Source organism: Vigna angularis, chromosome 1 (assembly GCF_016808095.1).
Source record: "Vigna angularis cultivar LongXiaoDou No.4 chromosome 1, ASM1680809v1, whole genome shotgun sequence".
Taxonomy (NCBI): Eukaryota; Viridiplantae; Streptophyta; class Magnoliopsida; order Fabales; family Fabaceae; genus Vigna; species Vigna angularis.
Genome location: NC_068970.1, coordinates 3,436 through 25,171, shown reverse-complemented (window position 1 = coordinate 25,171; position 21,736 = coordinate 3,436). Strand labels below are relative to the sequence as shown.

Here is a 21,736-nt window from a genome sequence, read left to right as displayed (position 1 = left end):
TCCAATTTAAACAGGTAAAACTTGATTTAAAACAGATTGTTTAATATTACATGTGTAATAACAATATATTTATGCACACAAGTTTGGAAATGATTATATATGCAAGACATTGTACTAGTATATTATTAGTTATTAATTATTAATAATTAATAAAGCCTATTGGATTATATAATTTTTTTTTTTTTAGTTTTACTTAGAACTGTCAAAATGGTCACAATCTACAGGTTAACTTAGCTCACCACGGGTTTGAGTCGGGTTGGATTTGAAAAAATTGTATTTTTCTTTATGTGGGTCAGATTTGAACCCGACTCATTTAAACCCAACTCATGCGGATTGAACCCGTGGTGGGCTGGGTTGACCCACCAACCCACCTACCTAATTTTATTTTATTAAAATTTAATTTTAATTTTATAAAAAAATATTTATTATTTTGATTTTGCTTGAAAAAATTATTTAAATTCTTTATTTTCAAAATTAATTAAATTTGGAAGTGAAATTTGTGTCGATTTAAATTATAGAAAGTTTGTAACTTTTTTTTATTTAAAAAAAATTGTAATTAAGTGAACCAGTGAGCCAACCCGTTTACCCACCAACCCGTGATGGGTCAGACCGGTTCGAATTTTTCTGACTCGCTAATAAATTAACCGGATTGAGTTGGCTCACTAAGTGACCAACCCGTGGTGAGCCGGGCCGGAAGGCCTATTTTGACAACTCTAATTTACTCCTTCAGTAATTATTTTCTCAAATTTAAATAACTATCCATAAAATAAAATTATTTATATTATAAATAAATCACCTATATCATCTGTAAAGATTCTTTTTTAGTATATGCCAAATTTATTTTACCTTTTTATTAATTAGTTTTTGAATTAAAATAATAAATTATAATAAAAAATGTATTTATATAATATAAAAAAGTCCTTGTAATACAATGATCTATTAAAAAAATTCTCTACATTTTTTTTTCTAATTTTACCCTGTTAGTAGTTTTTTAAAATTCAAATAATTATTCATAATAAAAAATTATTTACACAATGAAAAAATAACTATAATAAAATAATAAATAAATTATTTACGCAACAATAAATTTATCTATAATAAAATTATAGAAAATATTTATTTTTATAATTACCTTTCCGTTAAAATTATTTCATAGTTTAATTATATATTTAATTTCACTGATAAAAAATTATTTTATAATTTAATAAAAAATTATATCACTAATAAAAAATCATTTTAATTTAATAAAAAATTTACTATGATGAAAAAAGAGAGTAAAATATGTAATATCTCATTTAATAATATATCACTGCTCGCTTATTTAATATTTAAGAACATATCATTTAAAAATATCTAATGTTATTATAACTATTAAAGTATAACCACAATACCAATATATATATATATATATATATATATATATATATATATATATATATATATATATATATATATATATATATATATATATATATATATATATATATATATATATATATATAGAACCTTTCTATATAACTAAGAGACACTACATGGAATAAAACAAAGAATAATAAAGGTCTTAAAAAAAACTAAACACAATTATATCTACTTAGAACTAAATCGTTGCATCACCTTCATCTTGCACCATATTATCTGCTACCTCATGATATGTTGACATTGTTTATGACACGTAAACAAAATAATATAAAAGAAAGGGTAAACTAATATTAATATAGTATTGATATTAGACTTTACTGCTTTATAAAGACATTGCTAATGAGTTTTACCTAACCACATACAAGATTAGTCTGTTAACATCTTTAACAAAGATAAAACCCCTTAAGTAGAACTGTCACCACAAAATTTCCTCATGTAATCTCTGAAATTACGCCAAACAGATACATTTCCCATCATCATCGTCGTTTCATACATCAATATTCACATACATATTTATCCACAAATCTATGAACCATTCTCACATAAACATCATAAACCAATTATCATTTTTAGCATTCACAATATCACACACTAAAAATATCATAATAGAACATATAAGAAAATAGAGTCAAACTTTGTAATCTTGCTCAGCAAAAATATTTACTCTCTCAGCGAGTAGTTCCTGAAAGTCCACTTACCTAGCGACTAGATAGCTCATCCAGCAAGATCATCACTAGAACTTACAAATTTAAATTTTATCAAAAGTCACCCAGTGAGACTTGTCTCACTCAACCACTGTCAAGTTAATGAGCTCTCAGACCTTGGGAATGAATATATTCTCGTCCAGCAACCACCGTGTCAGTAACTCTCTGACTTTGACTTCACTTAACGAGTATGCTCTTGCTTGGAGACAACCAAGTCAACAACTCTCTGACTTTGCGTTCACCAACAAGCATATCCTCGTCCAACAAGTTTGCATAATTTTGTAGAACATAATTATGCAAATTTATGTCATTCTAGCCATGCCAAAGAGTTCAACAACTATTAAAGGTGCACAAACATACCAAAATTCAAATTACAATGCCTTCATTAATTCAAACAACAACATCTACAATACCAATCAAGCAAAATTTTCAATTTCGTCATATAATTAAAGTAAGCCAATTTAAAAACTTATTTTCAATTCAACACCTCATACTCAATCACATAACTCAATCATAAGCATACAATTAACAATTACAAGATATCAATCACATAAAAACTGTACAATTAACTTCTCTTACCTGAAAGACATATGCAAATGCTCTAAGAAATCTTAAATCCCTTCAAATTCACATAATGTCCTATTTATACCTAGGAACAACACAAAAAAGATTTGGACACATTATTAAAATCACTTATCAGCAGAGACTCGTATAGAAGACTCAAACACTACATATGAACTAATATGATTCACACACACAAGAAGAACATACATACCAAGAAAAGGAACATAAAATCATCTTACCTTATTGGAGAAACTGATCACACATAAATGGAGATCTCAATACAAATATCACTTGAGAAATTTCTAATATTCAATCAGATGAACGGAATGTGAAAAAATCTAAAGTAAAAGAAGAGAGCTCCAGAAAAAGATTTTTAAACAATAAAACTTGTTTATAAAAACTTTATTTATATTTTAAAATTTTAATATTAAAATAATTAAATCTCTTTTTTAAATACATTATCAATTCTAAAATACAATATTCATATAAAATAAATACCATATTTATTACTTATTTATTTCAAACAAATTGTGCATATTTGCACGGTTAAAAAAAAATTAAAAGAAACATTTATGTCAGAAAAAATTAGCTGTAAAGGATGTCATGCCTAATAGATAAAATGAAGTCATTAAATTCTAAACATGTTAAATTCTTTAAATTTTTTTTCAAGAAATAATATAAAAGCATGTTAAAGGTATCTTCATGAAACCATGATATGGGATCGAACTTGCCTATAAGATGGCATAACACAACTAAATTACTACTGATAAATATTTCTCAATATACCAAAATATAACGTGTTTTTGAATTTGTGTTGAACTTTGAGTTGAAGGAAAAAGTTTAGTTGACATCACTTAATTATCATTTGACAATTTTCACAGGGATAAAATGATTTCAATAAAAAATACTTTTTGTATTTTATAAAAAGTTAATTTTTGTATTTTATAAAAAAATAAATAGAGTGAAAAATATTAAATCATAGTTCAAAGTACTAGAGTTTGAGCGGAACATGTGAAAATATCAAACAATGGAAAAATATCAAACATGTGAAAATATCAAACAGGGTGAAAATTAATAAATGGATATAAAAAAAAGGTTTAATTGCTTATTTTGTCCCCAGTTTTGTTGAAGTGTGTCAAGTTCGTCCATTCTTTTAAAAAAGTTGCAAGTTCATCCACACGTGGTTTAAAAGTGTCAATTGCATCCTAACGTTGAAAAATTTGCATCAATGAAGTCCTCTCCGTTAAATATAGACTAACAGTGTTAACTGATTGATGATTTGGCAGTAGAGAATTTTAACGTGACAAAAGAGTGGCAATATTGGTAATGACGTGTGAATGAAATGTTGGGTGACATGGAATTACAGTTTCAACTTACACGATTCCTAATATCAACTTGCAAGATTCCCAATTTCCCAATTCTGATTATCCTTCTGGGTCTTTATCAGTTTTCGCTCCTTGCATATTGTTCCCGGAAACCCTATACCGTGAATCAATAGAAAACCCAAATCACGAACTCATAACCACCCAAAAAGCAGAACAAGCTCAACAACCCTAATTTCAATCATCTTAATTCCAATTACATAAGAGAAATCTCCCTAATTTGCAAGAACAGGTTGGAAACCCTAACCTTCTCAATTGGAATCCTAATCCTAAAATTAGCGAAACCCAGACTTGCGCCGTGAAACCCAAAAAGATTTCCATAAATCAGAACCCTTGCGCCGTGAACTCGTCGGAGGGTAAAACATTCACGCCTTTAACCGCAAACCCTGGTCTTCTTCCCCATGAAACGGGTTCAAAGAATAACCTTCACGCTGCAAGTTGCCAGAGAGTTGAGGAAAAGACAGGTCGAACTGTTGGCGCCGTTGATAAGGAATAGAAAGGCCTACGTGGAAGGGAGATTCTCCGGAGATGAAATGGCGAGTCCCGTTGGGGCTGCTTACTTGGACTCGTTGTTCGGGTTGGAGGTGCCTGGACGTGGACAGTTGGGGGAGGAAGAGCTCGTGACGCTCGTGTCGGAGGTTATCAGCGCTGGGACGGACACGAGCGCCACCGCGGTGGAGTGGGCGCTGTTTCATTTGGTGGTGGATCAAGAGATTCAGGAGAGGTTGTACAAAGAGATTGTGGACTGTGTGGGGAAGGACGGGGTGATTACGGAGAGTCACGTTGAGAGGATGCCTTACCTGAGCGCCGTGGTGAAGGAGACCTTCCGGCGTCACCCGCCGAGCCACTTCGTGCTGTCCCACGCTGTGACAGAGGATACTAAGCTGGGAGGGTATACGGTCCCGAAGAACGCGAGTGTGGAGTTTTACACGGCCTGGTTGACGGAGGATCCGAATATGTGGGAGGATCCGAATGAGTTCCGACCCGAAAGGTTTTTGAGCGGGGATGGGGTTGACGTGGACGTGACCGGAACGAAAGGTGTGAGGATGATGCCCTTCGGTATAGGGAGGAGGATTTGTCCGGCGTGGAGTTTAGGCATGGTGCATATAAACTTGTTATTGGCTAAGATGGCGCAGGCTTTCCACTGGTCGTCCATCGCGCCTAAAGCAAGAATCATTTCCCCTTCCTCATCGACGACGACTAGAATCACTTTGACGCATCTCCTCAACAGATGTCTTCTTTCTAGTATCATCAAGCATCTTCATACGAAGTTTCACCTAATGCCATGTCACCCAACATTTCATTCACACGTCATTACCAATATTGCCACTCTTTTGTCACGTTAAATTCTCTACTGCCAAATCATCAATCAGTTAACACTGTTAGTCTATATTTAACGGAGAGGACTTCATTGATGCAAATTTTTCAACGTTAGGATGCAATTGACACTTTTAAACCACGTGTGGACGAACTTGCAACTTTTTTAAAAGAATGGACGAACTTGACACACTTCAACAAAACTGGGGACAAAACAAGCAATTAAACCTAAAAAAAACTATGGTGCCAAAGTACTAGAGTTTGAGCGGAACATGTGAAAATATCAAACAATGTTATCACCTATATTCATATCATATATGATTCTTCCACATATTATTCATAGCAATTTATCTTGGAAATTCTTTTTCTCAAAATTTACATTAAAAGTAACACATAATAAAATGGAAGAATGAGTTTAACTTTTAAATTAAATATAAAGTATGTTTGGATGACAGCCATATTTAGAGTTTTCAAAATGTTTCAAATTTCTTTAATTTTGTATTAAAAAATTATGAATTAGAAGTTTCATGTTAACTAGAAGTAAACCAATTAAGTAACCACAAATATAACATTGTAAATCAATTTTGTAGAGTTAAATTAAGTTTAAAGTTTACTTCTCAATAGGGTATTAAAGTCTTAAGTTAAAATTTATCTTAATTAAATTTTATATTTATGGGTCCATTCTTTCACTTATCATCAAACTCTTATCTTAATATTTAACATCTTAAATGAAAAATCTACTTAAAGACCATTAAAGATTTATTAATTAATTATGTACTAAACACGATAAATGTAATTTTTTTAAAATAGGAAGTGTTGTTAATAAAAGATAATATTTCATTGCATATATGATAAAAAAAATATTTTCTTTGAGTTAGTTAATTTTAAAGATCAGGTATGATTATTTAACACTCACATTAATATCAACTTTAGAATAATGACAATAAATGAATGAATAAAATTTGAGGACATTCCTTTTTAAAGCGATGTATATGTATATTTTTTTTTAATTCTATCAATGAAACTCAAGAATGTGACACTTTGTCGCCACTCTTTAGCTTAATCTACGCTTCATGCACAACCACCGACTCACCTTCTTGAATCATGGAAAATCTCTTCTCATAATCCACAAGAATGAGATTGAAAAACAACCAAGCCACCCTTGAGATTATGTCCCAATTTTGTAAAGAAAACATTTCATATAGACTTTGAATTTGAATCCTTTGAACACCACGAGGCATGCCACACACATGAAATATCTTTACTTGACCGCAAATGTATAAAAACCACCAACTCAACTTTAAAACCCTCTTGTAGGTAACCATGACTCATTTATCATACTAGTTACATTAAGGAATACTCAACCCCAAGCAAAACCAAAAACTCTTAGTCCAAACACAACCTTCGTAACATGTATCTTTGAATTAGATCATTCATTACCTGTATCTTTGAATTAGATCATTCATGGTAACCTCTTCAACACCAGTTATCATAGACATCCTTTAAGCTACTCAAGATTTTTCTTCTCCTTCCTTCATTCACCATGCTCCAAACTCACCAACATTGCCCTTTCTTACAAAACAAACGTTTTGATGTACTTCTTCTTTTGGTGCTTGAAATCTTCCATCTCAAGCCAAGGTCAACCACTTTTCTTAAAACATCTCTTCTATTATAAATTTTGATGTTGACACTTGTTGATAAGATCCAACAATCTCCTTCTGCTCGTTAAACTTAGAATACAATACTTTTATGATACTTCATTCTTATCACATATTTGTGCTTCAACTTAGTTTCATTTTCCAAGAATGATCTCTTTTTGTTCATTTCAAGATTCATATTTCCTTCTTAACTCTAACCTCAAGCCTGGACTCGACTCCTCTTGCAAAAACTTATGATATCGAGAAAAGAAAAAAATTGAAAACTACAAAATACTATTTGATCCCTCTTGCAAAAACTTATGATATCGAGAAAAGAAAAAAATTGAAAACTACAAAATACTATTTGATCCCGTACACACAAATCAAATAACATAATTTTTTATCTTAATAAATTAAAAACTGAGTGGATAGATAGGTGTTAGCGATACGAGTCAGGCTGAACATGTATAACCAATTACTTTTGTGCATCCTATCATTTTCTTTTTACGTTTTGTCACTTCTCTATCACTTCTTCTGTAATTTATTTTCCGGAACATAATAAATAATTTTAGAATTGTTTTTGAAAATCAATTACCCTTCTTTTTACGTCGGAAGGTTTTATGATGAAATGTGGAGTGCGGAAGCTTTAGCCTAACCATTATGTATTACTAGGAAAGTTGGTTTCCATTGTCCCATAATTTTGAATGTATTTTTGAGAGATGGTTTGTCAAAGAAATAATCTTAAGAATCAAGATAAATTTTAAAAAAATGATTTCTTAAAAATTAGACTAATACAGAAAATCAATAGAAAGGGATTATGACAACCTAATCTGTTCTAAAAGCAAAGAGCTTTCGTATGTTCAGCAATAAAAGAAAATGTCCGAAATTGTGGATGTGTCCGAAAAAGAGTAGGTGTGGAACTACAAAACTTCTGAAACTAATCTGTGTAGTTAGCTTATTTGATTTCTTCTAGCACTGTTGGATTTTGAGTCAATTCGAGCTGTCTTTGCAGACATGCAGTGCCGCACATGAATATGCCGACAAGAAGTTTGGACGGAAGAACTGCCTTGTACATGAACAATCAAAATGACTTCCTTATCTCGGGTGTCCTCATTCCACCAGGTCTGTGGCACGCCATTTGCAGATTCTTCTGGGTTATGAAGATCTTCATGACGGACCGAAATCTCTACATTTTGCTCTGGTTTAATCATGCCGGCAGCTGGAGTAACCTAATTAAAAGACATTTTTAAGTAGCATCATTACATTGGGTAAACTCCTGGCAGTTCATATAAGCCATTGAGTCCCTTCCCTCAGTAACAAAACTCTCTTTATCTGTGCTTACATATCATATTAAGATTACTTACAAATTCATGATATATCTCCACGGAAAAAAGAGAGTAGTAGTAAACTTTATTTAAACAGTCACAAACAAAGTTCAGTAACAACATATCCTTATTTTATTTCATTTTGTGTGCTAACTAAGAGTTAGATAGTAAATTAATTCAATCAGCTGCTAACTTTTATTTTCCCCCTAGCAATTATTTTTAAAAACAGAGAAGAAAGAGAATTATTATTTAGCATATTAATGAATCATTTAGTCCATTTACAAATTATAAAGCAATATTAAAGACCAGTAAATAATATTCATTTGTAAAAGTTTATAATAACCAAATGGAGTAAAACTTCTTGTATTTTTAAGTAATATGAATCAAACTGAATATCCAAGGTGTTTTGTGAGTTGTGGGTGGACAAGTATTGAAAACTATAGCACTGTTTAAGAAAAGAGTATTTTTTTTTCATTTACAGAAAATGCACAATGTATGTTACAGTCATGTTCCTAAGTTTGTTTAAACGTAAATATGTTTTTAATTTTGTAGAGTAAGTTATGGTTTTAGTTTTTGTTCAAAAAACGTTTTTATTCTTTCAAAATAAAAATTACTATTTTGTATCCTAACATTATATGACACTAACTAAGTATTTTAATATAATGTAGTCCTGTATCACTTAAAAAATATTCTTAAAATCCATAAAACAAATATTATTTATCTATCTGAAGATTAAAGTAAAAACCATTTTAAAGAACTAAAACTCATATATTTAAAAAAAATAATAAAGGTTTGTTCACTTGAATGGATTTGGGGAGAGTAATTGAGGAGATTTGAGAGGATTTGAAGATAAATTTTTTTGTTGTTTATTTGAGTGAATTTGGAGGTAAATGAAAGTGGATTTGGAAGTAAATTTTTTTAATTTGTCACGTCAATCAAATCCTACACTAATTCTTACAAACTTTACTTCCAGATTCATTCTCACTTATCTCCAAATTCATTCAAATAAACAACAAAAAAATCTTCAAATCCTTTCAAATCCCCTCAATCACTTCATATTTTAGAAAGATAAAAATCATTTTTTCAAAACTCGGCCCTCTTGATGGATTGCCCACTTGGAGTGGAGCAAGTTATGCTCAACCTAAAATCGAACTCCAAACTTTGGTTAAGGAATCCATTCTCTTAACATTGAAAACTTGATGTGTTTGAAAATTGTTTTACTGTTTTATTTTGTTCAGGAAGAGGAAAAGACGAAAAAGGACACAAGAATCTGAAAGAGATGAAGTGGATTATAGAGAATCCAACCCACAAACTCACAATTCATGTCCTGCAAGTTAAGTAACAATGCCGACTCAAACAGACTGTAAACTGTTTAATTTTAGATAGTCACCCAAACTTTATACATCTGGTAGGATTTGCATCTAAGTTCCTTGCCAACTGTGAACAAAAAAGGAAACGATGATTTAAGTAAAAAAAATAATACCTCAAGCCATCTAGGAAAGCCAAAGCCACCTCTTGGGCTATAATCAGGTGCCTGTCCATCATTCTTGACTATAGACTGGCCTTGACAAGTAATTTTATATATAGCTTTATCCTTTGTACTTCTGTTAGTAATAAGTAAGAATGAAGTGTCCAGGTTCTGGAGGACTAAACTGTTTGGGCTAACAGTGGCTTCCGGAACATAACATAAATCTTCAAGAATAGATCTTATTTTCTCATTTGATTTCATAATTATCCCAAACTCCTTTCTCCTTATTGATCTATCAACATGGGAAATTTTTACATTGAATTTACACCGGACAGGTTTGTGATCACTATCAGTCACATCCATGCAAGCATCGTACCTGTCAAACGGTTTCAGTGATGACAAACCGTATCCAACAGGAAAAACAGAAAACAGAAAAGCAATGGTGACCAAGTAACATACTGTAAAATTGATGCCACAACAGGACAGTCTAAATTGCACTCAGAAACTGGAGCTGCCCGAGTATCGCGGTATATTATTCTGTCACACCAGGCCGGAATTCGCTTTTTCTCTCCAGAATCATACCCTGAAAAATGAGTTATTGCATTATCGAAACTGTCACCTTCATTGAGTTAATAATTGGAATCAGTTTGAGGAACCAAATTGAAATCATCATTTAACAAACAAGCACCAAAAGCAGTACTTGACATGCCATCTATTTACCTCCTAAACCTGGTTGATGTCTCTCAAATTTATATGTAGGAGGAAATTTGATAAGTGCCTCCCGCATTCCCTGGAAAACTTTTCCAGCTTTCATCTCTGCCCTCAGCTGATCCTTTTCTCTAAGCCAATCAAAGCATCTTTGAGAAACAAAGTCCCTGGCTTCATCATAAGATATACCAAAAAGGCGATAGTTGAAATCACCAAAAAATACCACCATATCAGCTTCAGATAAGTCAGGTTTTGGTTCCTCAGAGCTTCCACCAGTAGTCTAGGACACAAACAATGGACCATGAACTGCTATGAATTTATGATGAAGATATTGATGGAAAGGCGTGAAGATGGACATAATCAAGATCTAAAGTGTAAGCATGAGACTCACATTGGTACCACGAAGCACATGAACAGCAGTAGAGACGCCAGCTGTAACAGAGAGGACCAATGGCAAGCCAGAAGAGTAAAGTAGCCAAAATAAATATGTGGAGAAGGCAAGAGAGCAAAGCAAGAACAGGTATGGTACCATACCAGCTGCAGTATTAAGTAGGTTGGACGATCGGGTGAACACCATATTTCGATAAATGTGATCAAAATCAGCATTCCGCCGATTAACTGCTTCCAAATGTGCAGCCAAGTGACAATTCACAAAGCACATTATCCTGTCATACACTCTGATTCTCAAACCCACTCCTCCCTGATGGATCAATAATTACCATGTAATAAGTGTTCATTTCAATGACAAGAAAAAAAAACCAACGTTCATAAGTGAAAATAGTTCAATGGAAGAAATTTTTTTTTATTTCGTCCCTATCCAGTTTTTGTACAAGCAACATCAATATGACTTCCCGGCAAAAAAATGAATTTGAACGCACTATAAAATTGTAACTCATTGTTGCAAAATCAAATACTTAACCAGAATAGTGAGAAGCATTCCATCTGGCATGGTGCAATAAACAGAGAAGGCAATCTATGTTCCCTGGTTGTTTCTTCTATGATCATTTATTCAATCTGTATTTTCTCCTCTCACCGTTCTTTCTCCCAATTAACATTGTAACTAGAGCATATCTAGTTTCCTTTTTTTTTTTTTTCTATGCTAATAAATAGTATGATTTAGTAAGTATACATCACTCAAAATAACACCCAATTACAGCGGTCTAAAATTTGAAATAATATGCCCAATTCCCTAACCAAGATCAGATATAGGGAAACCAAATTTTGCTTAATTGGATGAAATTTCGCAGCTGACCTTCAAAGTTAACCAGAAGAACTACAGAATATACACCACAGGAAATCAAGAAATAAATTAACTAAAGAGAAAGTTCTTAAACACTTTAGGTTAAACCCCTGAACTTCATTTTAACAAATGGCTGAGATCATAATAACTTACAAACTTTAACAGAAGGGTACTGCATTTGATTGACATAACTAAAGCACCACGTTCTAATCAAATAATTATGAAGCAGTTAGCGGAATTGATACAAACCTTATTACCAATTGCGCGTCCAAAACCACACGGGACGGCCCCAGCATCAATGTCCCCAACATGTGTTCTAAGATTCTTTCTTACCCTAATTAAGAAATGTCAACTCATAAAATAAGAATGGAAAGAATAAAGATAGATATCCAACAAGTATATAACAAAAAGAAAACGGGAACAGAAATTTACTAGGCTAAATGGTTTAATCTGGAACACACTTTCATTATAATCACTCACCAAAGAGATACAAGCAAGCCAGCAAGCTGCCTAGAGCCCATGCGTTCGAAAGCTTTCCCTTCTTCTAAAGCCTTTCCTATAGTATCCAGCCACCACTGCCCCATTGCACTTCCTTCAAGACCTACCTACAATTGTGATATAGGCAGTCAATGCATGAATATAATATGCGCATTACACAGCATAAGAGGTTCCGGAGATTGATATACATAAAATACTTGATTAGAAAATTTGTGATTGGTTATTATTAGGATACGGGCAGTCATATAGTACACAAACTGACTCCATTTAATTCCATCAATCAGCATAATTCTCATTATCATTTCATTTTAGAGTAAAGCAAAAGCTTGTGTTTACGAAGAAAAATGATATGGTTAGATAAAGCTGGCAAATGAATGAAATTTTATCCTACAGTTTCTTTTGCGGCTGACATTGCAAGGAAACCAGCACCCATCTCCACTTCTTGCAAACCAACGACAACAATGCCTACATCTGACGCGATGGAACCCAGCCATGAGGAGAGTGAATCCTGCGAAGCTCTACCTTGACCGACATTCCATGTGCCAATCAAAATTCTGACATTGTGCCGGCGGGTATAAATGAGTTCTTTTGCGGCCAACTCGGATCTTATCATGTTGTCAACAGGACCTGGAGATGCAATAATCCAGCCCCGCAGGCCACCATGTGTAGCCAAGCTAAAAACATAATCAGAGCCAACAGCCAATTTGATGACGGGACCATTATGAGCAACCCAAGCTGCAATGAGATTGCCTTCGAGGTCCAGTACTTGGATAATACCACTGACATAGCCAACATATAAGCGTGTTCCAAAAGTACAGAAGCATTGGATAGCACAAGGATGGCGGTTAAAATCCTGCACACGGGTCCCGGTGCCATCCCATTGCACAAGTAAGCCATTGGTACATCCACTCCAAATCATTCCATCGCTTGTTTGCACAAGAGCTTCGGTTCTTTTGGTATCGTCGACAAATGCCCCAGCTCCCTTGGTTGCAACTCGACGAACGGCATCAGCAGCTCCCATTATGGCATTACGTGAGCGCTGTAGAAAGCTAGTACCCTGGGATTTCTCCTTTTTTGAGGAGGAAACAAACTTGACCTTCATTTCGTCTTCAATGGCTTGATCCTGCTGCTGGACGGATGACATGTCAACTCGATTTTCCACCTGACCTTCGATGTTGAATACTTTGAGAAGCTCCTTTGTACGGGCATCCCAAAGTGAGAAGGAGAGAGGGCCAGCGCACCAGATTCGACCTCTAACATGGTCACACAGCAAACACTTGACATCTTGAGAAGATATGCTGCAAACGCCGTTGACGGTAACTTGGCTTCGGAGGTCGACGAAGGACCTCTCAACAAGCAAGGCTGCCATGTGTCTTTCTTCGGGAGAGAGGGAGAGAGATTTTTCGACGGATTCCCATGGCCAGATCTTAAGAATACCACCTTCAGAACCTGACCATAGATCGCCATAGGAACTTAAGACAATGGAAAGAACGGGACCTCTATGTGCCTGCCAAGAAAGACCTTCCTTGAAGGGGGTAGCAAAGCGTTGATCCATTTTCCAAGACCTGATCTTGCCATCTTTATGGCCACTCCACACCAACCTATTACCATTGTCAACGGCCAAACACAAGGTGGGAGAGGTGTCAGCTGATTCACAAAAGGGAGCAGCGTCTTCGTCGCCCCTTCTGACCTTTCCGCCAAGACCGCTGCCGGGTTCGTAGGAATTATGAATTTCCCATACTCTCACCCCGCCCTCCTGACCAGCCCACAACTGTGTTTCCGTACAAGCAATGTTCCTAAGGAATTTTCCAACCTGAGTCTCCCTCAAGGGATGGGGTCTTAACTCTAGGCATGGTGGTCTCGCTGGATGAACGGACGCTCTAAAAGGAGCCTTAAAGATCCCAGGGCCTCCCCCGGCACCTATGAATTCCTGCAATGGTTGATATTGTGTCGCGTCATTGCCTTCATTGTACTCTTCCTCACCACCACCGGGGTTTGTAGAGGATGAACGGGAAAATATGTCGTCGTCGGAGTCGGAGTCGTAAAACGAAGACTCAATATTGCTGGATATACGGCTGTCGTCTAGACTGTGCTTTCGGACTCGATGATGTCGTTTGTGCGTGGAGGCTCCTCGCAGCTGTTGGCTGTAAGAATGGGCTTTTCGGTGAGGTGGAAGAGCGGTCAAGCCCGCCAAGTCCTTGTCATTCTCGTCCTCGTCGATTCGGTCATCCATAGCTCACTAACTGCAACCTGTTTGTTCCAAGATATGGAAGGAGGAAGATTGGTACGATAGGAAGAGAAGAGAGAGAGAAGATGAATAACGAGGGAAATGGTCTCAAGGGGTTGCCGAGAGAGAGGGAAGCACGTAAGAATTTTGAGGACCGGGAAGTAAGGCGCGGCATCCTTCAAGCTTACGGACAGAAATCAATGTTTCCTTTCCTTTCTTAATACAGAATGAATGAATGAATGGGATCATCCAAGCCTCCTGAAAAGCATTCAGAATGCATTACTCTCTCTCTCTCTCTCTATTTTCCTATCAAAAGCATTTCTTGTAAAATAAAAAAATGTTTGCTCTTTTCTTTTGTATCAGAATTTTCTTTAAATGTTTATACTCCAAATTCGAAATAAAAAAATATTTAAATGTCTAAATATACAGCGTTTTAAATATAAAGTCTTTTATATTAATTAATTATAATGCTCTAAGACTTGTTGAACCCCAACACAAAAATGTGTACAATCCTTAAAAAAAGAATAGACTTATGATTTTTTTAATGAAAAAGGCTTAAATAAAAATATTTTTTCATTAATAAATAACTACAAAAAAATTAGTTGAATAGGAAATAGAAAATATTCAATAATATCATAAATAAATAAAGGTACAGTTAAATGATAACGTAAATATTTTTAAGAATTTAGAATTTATTACCTTTTAGAATAAGTTTCTCTAAAATATAATAACTTACAAGAGAGCATGCCGCTATATTTAGTTTAATCGTTTAGTCATTAACTGTCAGTTGGTGTAATAATAACTGTATGTTTTGTTTAATTGTTTTGGTGTACAATTATCTCGAAGTTCTAAAGTATTTTTAATTAATTTGTATTTATCTTGTAATACAAGAGAGTTTTTGCATTGATAATAGAGAAAAAAGAATGTAATTTTACACGATGGAAATACATGATATGTTAATTCAATTTGTATTGTTTCATGTGTTTTATGTTAATTCATCTTCCGTAGGTGTGATTTAAAGTCACGTAATGGATTCATTTTGGCACATTGTTCATGATAAAAAATATTGATAATATACAGGTGGATATAACTCTCATCTTAAAAAGTTTTTATAAGATATAAAATTAGATTTAAACTTTATTTTCTAATGCAATTTCAGTATTATCTTATGAGTAGTTAATAATTCTAGTTAAAGTAAAACTATCTCAAGTTGTCTTTCACTAAACATAACATTGATTTCAATTAAATTAAATTTTCATAAAGCCTACAGGATTAGGAGTATTAAACAAATAAAAAATAAATCGATACAAATAAGAATAAACGTGTTAGAATGTTATGCACAAATTAAATAAAAATAAATGATAAATAAAACTAAATGTTAAACTACTTAAATGTCTATTGTGATAATTATAATAAAGGAAGAAACTTTATAGGTATTTTGGTGTTTTAAAACAAAACAAGGAATATTGTTATGCAATTAAATAAACAAATGGAAAATGGATTAAAAGATTTAATTCGATTATAAATTTGATTTTTTTTTTGAAATTGTGATTCTTCATTAATTTGTAAAAGATTGTTACTCAATTTAACTTAAAAACTAGAAAACTTAAATTAAATTAATTAAAGTAACTATTTAATTAATTTTTAAGAACCTTCTTCCTTTTTATATAGTATAAGATTAATAATTCAATTTATACTTTACTCCTACCAATTTTTATATTCTTTATACTTATTTTTTTTATTTAGCAATGAGTTGTTAAATATTGAATTAACTAGGATATCATTGATACATTCATTTTAGTTTTCTCACTATGTAATATAGAAATGAAAAAAACTAATAACACTTATTTTGTTTTATCGAATACGAGTGTTCTAATTATCTCAGAATTTATTATTTAAAATTACAAAGAAACCTATTTTAGAGGCTTAACACTTTAAGGAAATGTTACAAAACACGATGAAAATAAATAATGGCGTGTTTGGACTAAAATAGCTGCGCAAACTACACCTAAGAGAATAGATCATTCAAATACCTCACTTAGGTCTCTCCTTTTATAGGTTGAGTGAGAGACCTATGTGCAATTTTTGTAGATAACCTTTAAATGCTTAGAAAATATTCAAAGATTTTTCTGTGCTTTTGGAGATTTGAAAAGATTTAGTCCAGATTCGAAAAAAAATAGCAAATTTTGCTTATATTTTTTAATATAATTTTAAAAAATATTTATGAAGTTAAAAAATTATTTTCAACACATTTTTATATTTCAAACTAAATTAGCTATTTAAAATAATTCCTCATTAAAAAAACATTTTAAAGCAGAAAAATAATATAAAAAAAATAAATTAAAAGATTAAAAGGGTTTAAAAATTTTAGGGATTTTATGGTTTTTAGGGTTCATGGTTTAAGGTTTGGAGTTTGGGGTATAGGATTTAGGATATATGGTTTAAGGTTTAGGGTTTAAGGGTTTGGGTTTAAAGTTTATGATTTTTAGTTTAGAGTTTTTAGTTTTGGATATGAGGGTTTTGGGTTTGTGGTTTGGGGTTTGTGATTTGGGGTTTGGGGTTTAGGGTTTAGAGTTTAGGGTTCGAGGTTCGAGGTTCAGGGTTTGGGGTATATGGTTTTAGGTTTATGGTTTAGAATTTAGTGTTTAGGATTTACGATTTAGGGTTAGGGACTAAGGTTTGGGGTTCAATGTTTAGGGTTTAGAGTTTAGGGTTTAGGGGATATGATTTAGGGTTTAGGGTTGGGGGTTTAGGATTCGATGTTCAGGGTTTAAGGTTTAAGGTTTATCGATTAGAGTTTAAGGTTTGGGGTTTGGAGTTTGAGGTTTTAGGTTTAGGGTTTTAGGTTTAGGATTTGAGGTTTGGGGTTTAATGTTTAGGATTTAGGGTTTTGGTTAAGGGTTTTTGTTTAGGGTGTAGGGTTGATGTGTTAGTGTTTAGGGTTTAGGATTTAAAATTTAGGGTTTAGGGTTGAGGTTTGGGGTCTAAGGTTTGGGGTATACGTTTAAGGTTTAGAGTTTAGGATTTAGGGGTTTTGGGTTTGGGGTTTGGCGTTTAGGGGTTTGGGATTTGGGGTTTAGAGTTTAGGGTTTATGGTTGAGGGTTTGGGGTTTGGTATTTGGGGTTTAGGGTTTAAAGTTTAGGGTTCAGGATTTAGGGTTTAGGGTTCGAGGTTTGGGTGTTGGGGTTTAGGATATAGAGTTTAGGGTATATGCTTTAAGGTTTATGATTTAGAATTTAGTGTTTAGGATTTACTATTTACTATTTAGGGTTTGGGGTTTGGAGTTCAGGTTATGTGGTTTAGGGTTTAGACTTTAGGAGTATAATTTAGGGTTTAGGGTTTGGGTTTTGGGATTCGGGATTCGAGGTTTAAGGTTTAAGGTTTATCGTTTAGAGTTTAGGGTTTGGGTTTTGGAGTTGGGGTTTGAGATTTAGGGTTTGAGGTTTAAGATTTGTGTTTAAGGTTTAGGGTTTAGTGTTTAGGGTTTAAGATTTAGGTTAAGTGTTTTGGTTCAGGGTTTAAACTTTAGGGTTTAGGGTTTCGGGTTTGCGGTTTTGGGTATAGGGTTTAAGGTATATGTTTAAGGTTTAGAGTTTGGAGTTTGAGGGTTTGGGGTTTAGGGTTTAAGGTTTATGGTTTAATGTTTATGGTTTGGGGATTGGGGTTTGGGGTTGGGGTTTAGGGTTTTGTTGTTTAGGATTTGGAGTTTAGGGTTTGGGGTTCACGGATTGAGGTTTGCGTGTTGGGGTTTGGGCCTTAGGGTTTAGGGTTTATGGTTTATGATTTAAGGTTTAGGGTTTGTTGGGTTGAGTTGGATTAGGGTGGGTTGGCTCAGGTGGGGTGAGGTTTTGTTGGGTAGGATAAGTGGGGTTGGGTCGAAAAGAACCCAATCAAATCCCAACCCAACCAAGCCCAATCGAACCCCACCGAACCGAATCGAACCCAACCGAACCACACCAAACCCAATCAAACCGAACCCAACCTAATTGAATCGAACCGAACCCAACCCAATTGGACCGAACCTAACCCAACCCAACCTAATCGAACCGATCCCAACTGAACCTAACCGAACTCAACCGAACCGAACCCAACCCAATCGATCTGAACTGAACCGAACCGAACCCAATCGGACCCAACCCAACCCAATTGAACCGAACCCAACCCCACCGAACCCAACCGAACTTAATTGAACTGATCCCAACCCAACCCAATCGAACCGAACCCAACCCAACCCAATCGAACCGAACCGAACCCAACCAAACCGATCTCAACCGAATCGAACCGAACTGAGCCCAACCCAACCCAACCAGATCGAACCGAACCAAACCCAACAGAACCGAACTGAGCCTAGTCCAGCCCAGCCCAGCGTAGCCTAGCCCAGCCCAACCCCAACCCGACCCCACCCAACCTAACCCAACCCAACCCAACCCAACCCAATCCCAACCTCAACCTAACCCAACCCTTCCCCAACCCTAACCCCAACTTAACCTAACCAAACCCAAACCATCCCAACCCCAACCCAACCCAACCCTTCCCCAACCCTAACCCCAACTTAACCTAACCAAACCCAACCCAACCCCAACCCTACCCAACACCAACATTAACCCCAACCCCAACCTAACACAACTAACCCCACTCAATCTCACCTCCCAATCAACAATCCCACAAACACACACGCGCGCGCGCACACACACACATACATACATACATACATACATACATACATACATACATACATACATACATACATACATACATACATACATACATACATACATACATACATACATACATACATACATACATACATACATACATACATACATACATACATACATACATACATACATACATACATACATACATACATACATACATACATACATACATACATACATATATATATATATATATATATATATATAACTCATAACATAAATGTGAAGACTGATTTTTTAAGACTTGGGTTGTAAAAATGGAAACTTACTTTTTATTTTAAAATTATATATATTAACAACTTCATAAAATATTAATTAGAGTGTTAATTTAAAAATAAAAGTCTTAAATTGAAACTCTTGTAACACATTGAAATCCGTGTGAATTAAATTAAGGCAACTTTTATAATGGAGATTATTTAACGTGATGAAACTGCAAAAGGCATTTAATACTTACTAAACAAACACATATATGAAATTAAAACAAACAACAACAACAACAAAAAAAAGATAAAAGATAAGAGAGAGGAAACTTGCAAGACGTTGACAAATTTCTTACTGCACTTCATAGAGGCCTCATCATAGGTCTTAGCAAGAGTTAAGCGATAAATGAATTATTATTTTTTTCTTATACTTTATATTCATTTTAATTCACAAAGAAAAATTCAATTTACCGACTGATATTTACATACGGATTTTAATCCATAAATAACATAAGTTTTACCTACAAAATTTATATACGAATTTTTAAAAATACGTTACATACACATTTTATATACAGATTTTTATATATTGATTTTGTTGTATGTAAAATCCGTATATAATAAAAAAAAATTTACCTACCAATATTACATACGGATTTTCAAATAAATTAAAAAATAAAAATAAATTTTCATTTTCCTATCTCCCTCCCACACCTTACCCTAAATTTGGTTTTCTATAACTCAACTCAATCTTTCCCTCTCGTTGCCGCTCCCCCTTGCCATCACTCCCTTTCTACCACTCACTTCACTTTCTCTCGTCTCACCCTCGCACTCAATCCATGTCCCTCTCGTTCACTCTTTCACCAAGAAGAAGAAGTCCATTCGTCTCATGCGGAGTCGTCGTTCTTCTCATTTAGGGTTTATTTTTCATTCTAGTAAGTAATCTTCTTCATTCATTGTTAAATCTCTAAATTTCGTAAAGCGCCAAAATCCTAATCGCTCTCCTTTTTTCTTTCGATTGGCAAAAGAACCCTAAATCCCTATTTTTTCTTTCTCGACATAATGAAAAGTTACTTTTTGTTATTCGTTGAATGTTGCATCTGCAATAGAGTTGTGCTCTTGAATTCTTAGCAACATACATAATCTTTGAGTGATCAGGTACAATTTTGTTTCTCAATAGAATACAATGTTCTATTTTATCATTGGTTGAAAGTTGCATTGCAATAGAGCTTTACTTTCTTTAAATTTTTTTCACTATTACCGTTAAAGTAGTAGAACATATGTCAAACCATTCGCGACTGTGTATTATCCATCCATATGTGCATTGTGTGGGTCTAATTTGCCTCTCCTTTCATGGGGCATGACAGTCATATCCTTGAAATTTTGATGAAATTAATTATCTTATTATTGAGTAATTTATTTATTTAATTGAATATTGCGTTTTATTTCCCTCACCATTTTGTTGTTTGCACGCTGGTTTAATGTAGGCCCTTGATCGCTTTTGGTAAAATGAAAATGCCATAATTGTTGCTGCATATGTTGCTGCCAGGGGTCTTGATATTCCTAGTGTTAGAACTGTTGTCCACTATCAGCTTCCACATGCAGCAGAGGTATGAAATACCTTGTTTCTTTGATTCTTATATTTATGTAGTGAACCTAACAAACCATATATAACATTGGTTTATGAACATTGTGTTGCAGTGGAGGGAATAAAAAATAGATCATCTTTTCTTCTAACAGTTAGTGCAAATTTCTCAGTGATAACTGTTAAGCACTTTTAGCTCCTAATATTATGCAGGTGAGGGATTTGTTTTGTCCAAACATGTTTAGGGTTTGGGGTTTTTAGGGTTTGGGGTTTGGGGTTTAGAGTTTGGGGTTTAGTAGGGTTTAGGGCTTATGGTTTAGGGTTGAGGTTTGGGTTTAGGGTTGAGGTTTGGGTTTGGGGTTTGGGGTTTGGGGTTTAGGGTTTGGGGTTTGGGGTTTAGGGTTTGAGATTTGGGGTTTGGGGTTTTGGGGTTTCGGGTTTCAAGGTTCGGGGTTTCGGGGGTTCGGGGGTTTGGTGTAGGATTTTTGGGGTTTGGGGTTTGAGGCTTGGATTTATGGGTATGTAGGATTTTTAGGGGTCTTTTTTAAAGGTTTTTACGATTTATGGTTTAAGTTTTTTTGGAGTTTGTGGTTTGGAGTTTGGGATTTGGGGTTTATAGTTTATGGTTTTTAGGAGTTTTAGGTTAGGGTTGAGGTTTAGGGCTTTAGGGTTTATGGTCTCGTGTCTAGTTTCTGGTGTATGGTGTATGGTATATGGTGTATGGCGTCTAGGGTGTAAGGCTA

The 21,736-nt window shown here is 34.3% G+C and overlaps 2 protein-coding genes across 3 annotated transcripts; one reads left to right on the top strand and one right to left on the bottom strand.

The window, feature by feature from the left end:
- Positions 1-4,470: 4,470 nt before the first annotated feature.
- LOC108330319 (cytochrome P450 77A3-like) lies at positions 4,471-5,415 on the top strand. Its single transcript, XM_017564810.2, has one exon. The coding sequence runs from the start codon at positions 4,471-4,473 to the stop codon at positions 5,413-5,415; it is 945 nt and encodes a 314-aa protein (XP_017420299.2).
- A 2,439-nt stretch (positions 5,416-7,854) lies between these two features.
- LOC108323762 (type I inositol polyphosphate 5-phosphatase 12) lies at positions 7,855-14,818 on the bottom strand. Of its 2 annotated transcripts, XM_017556489.2 has the most exons (9): positions 12,654-14,818; positions 12,245-12,369; positions 12,014-12,098; positions 11,059-11,224; positions 10,916-10,956; positions 10,537-10,804; positions 10,276-10,399; positions 9,832-10,192; positions 7,855-8,252 (listed from the first exon to the last, which is right to left on the bottom strand). In XM_017556489.2, the coding sequence occupies exons 1-9, from the start codon at positions 14,493-14,495 to the stop codon at positions 7,974-7,976; spliced, it is 3,291 nt and encodes a 1,096-aa protein (XP_017411978.1). In that variant the 5' UTR covers positions 14,496-14,818; the 3' UTR covers positions 7,855-7,973. The 2 variants fall into 2 exon arrangements, with proteins under 2 accessions (XP_017411978.1, XP_017411977.1); XM_017556488.2 differs by having other exon boundaries at positions 10,916-11,224.
- Positions 14,819-21,736: the final 6,918 nt, after the last annotated feature.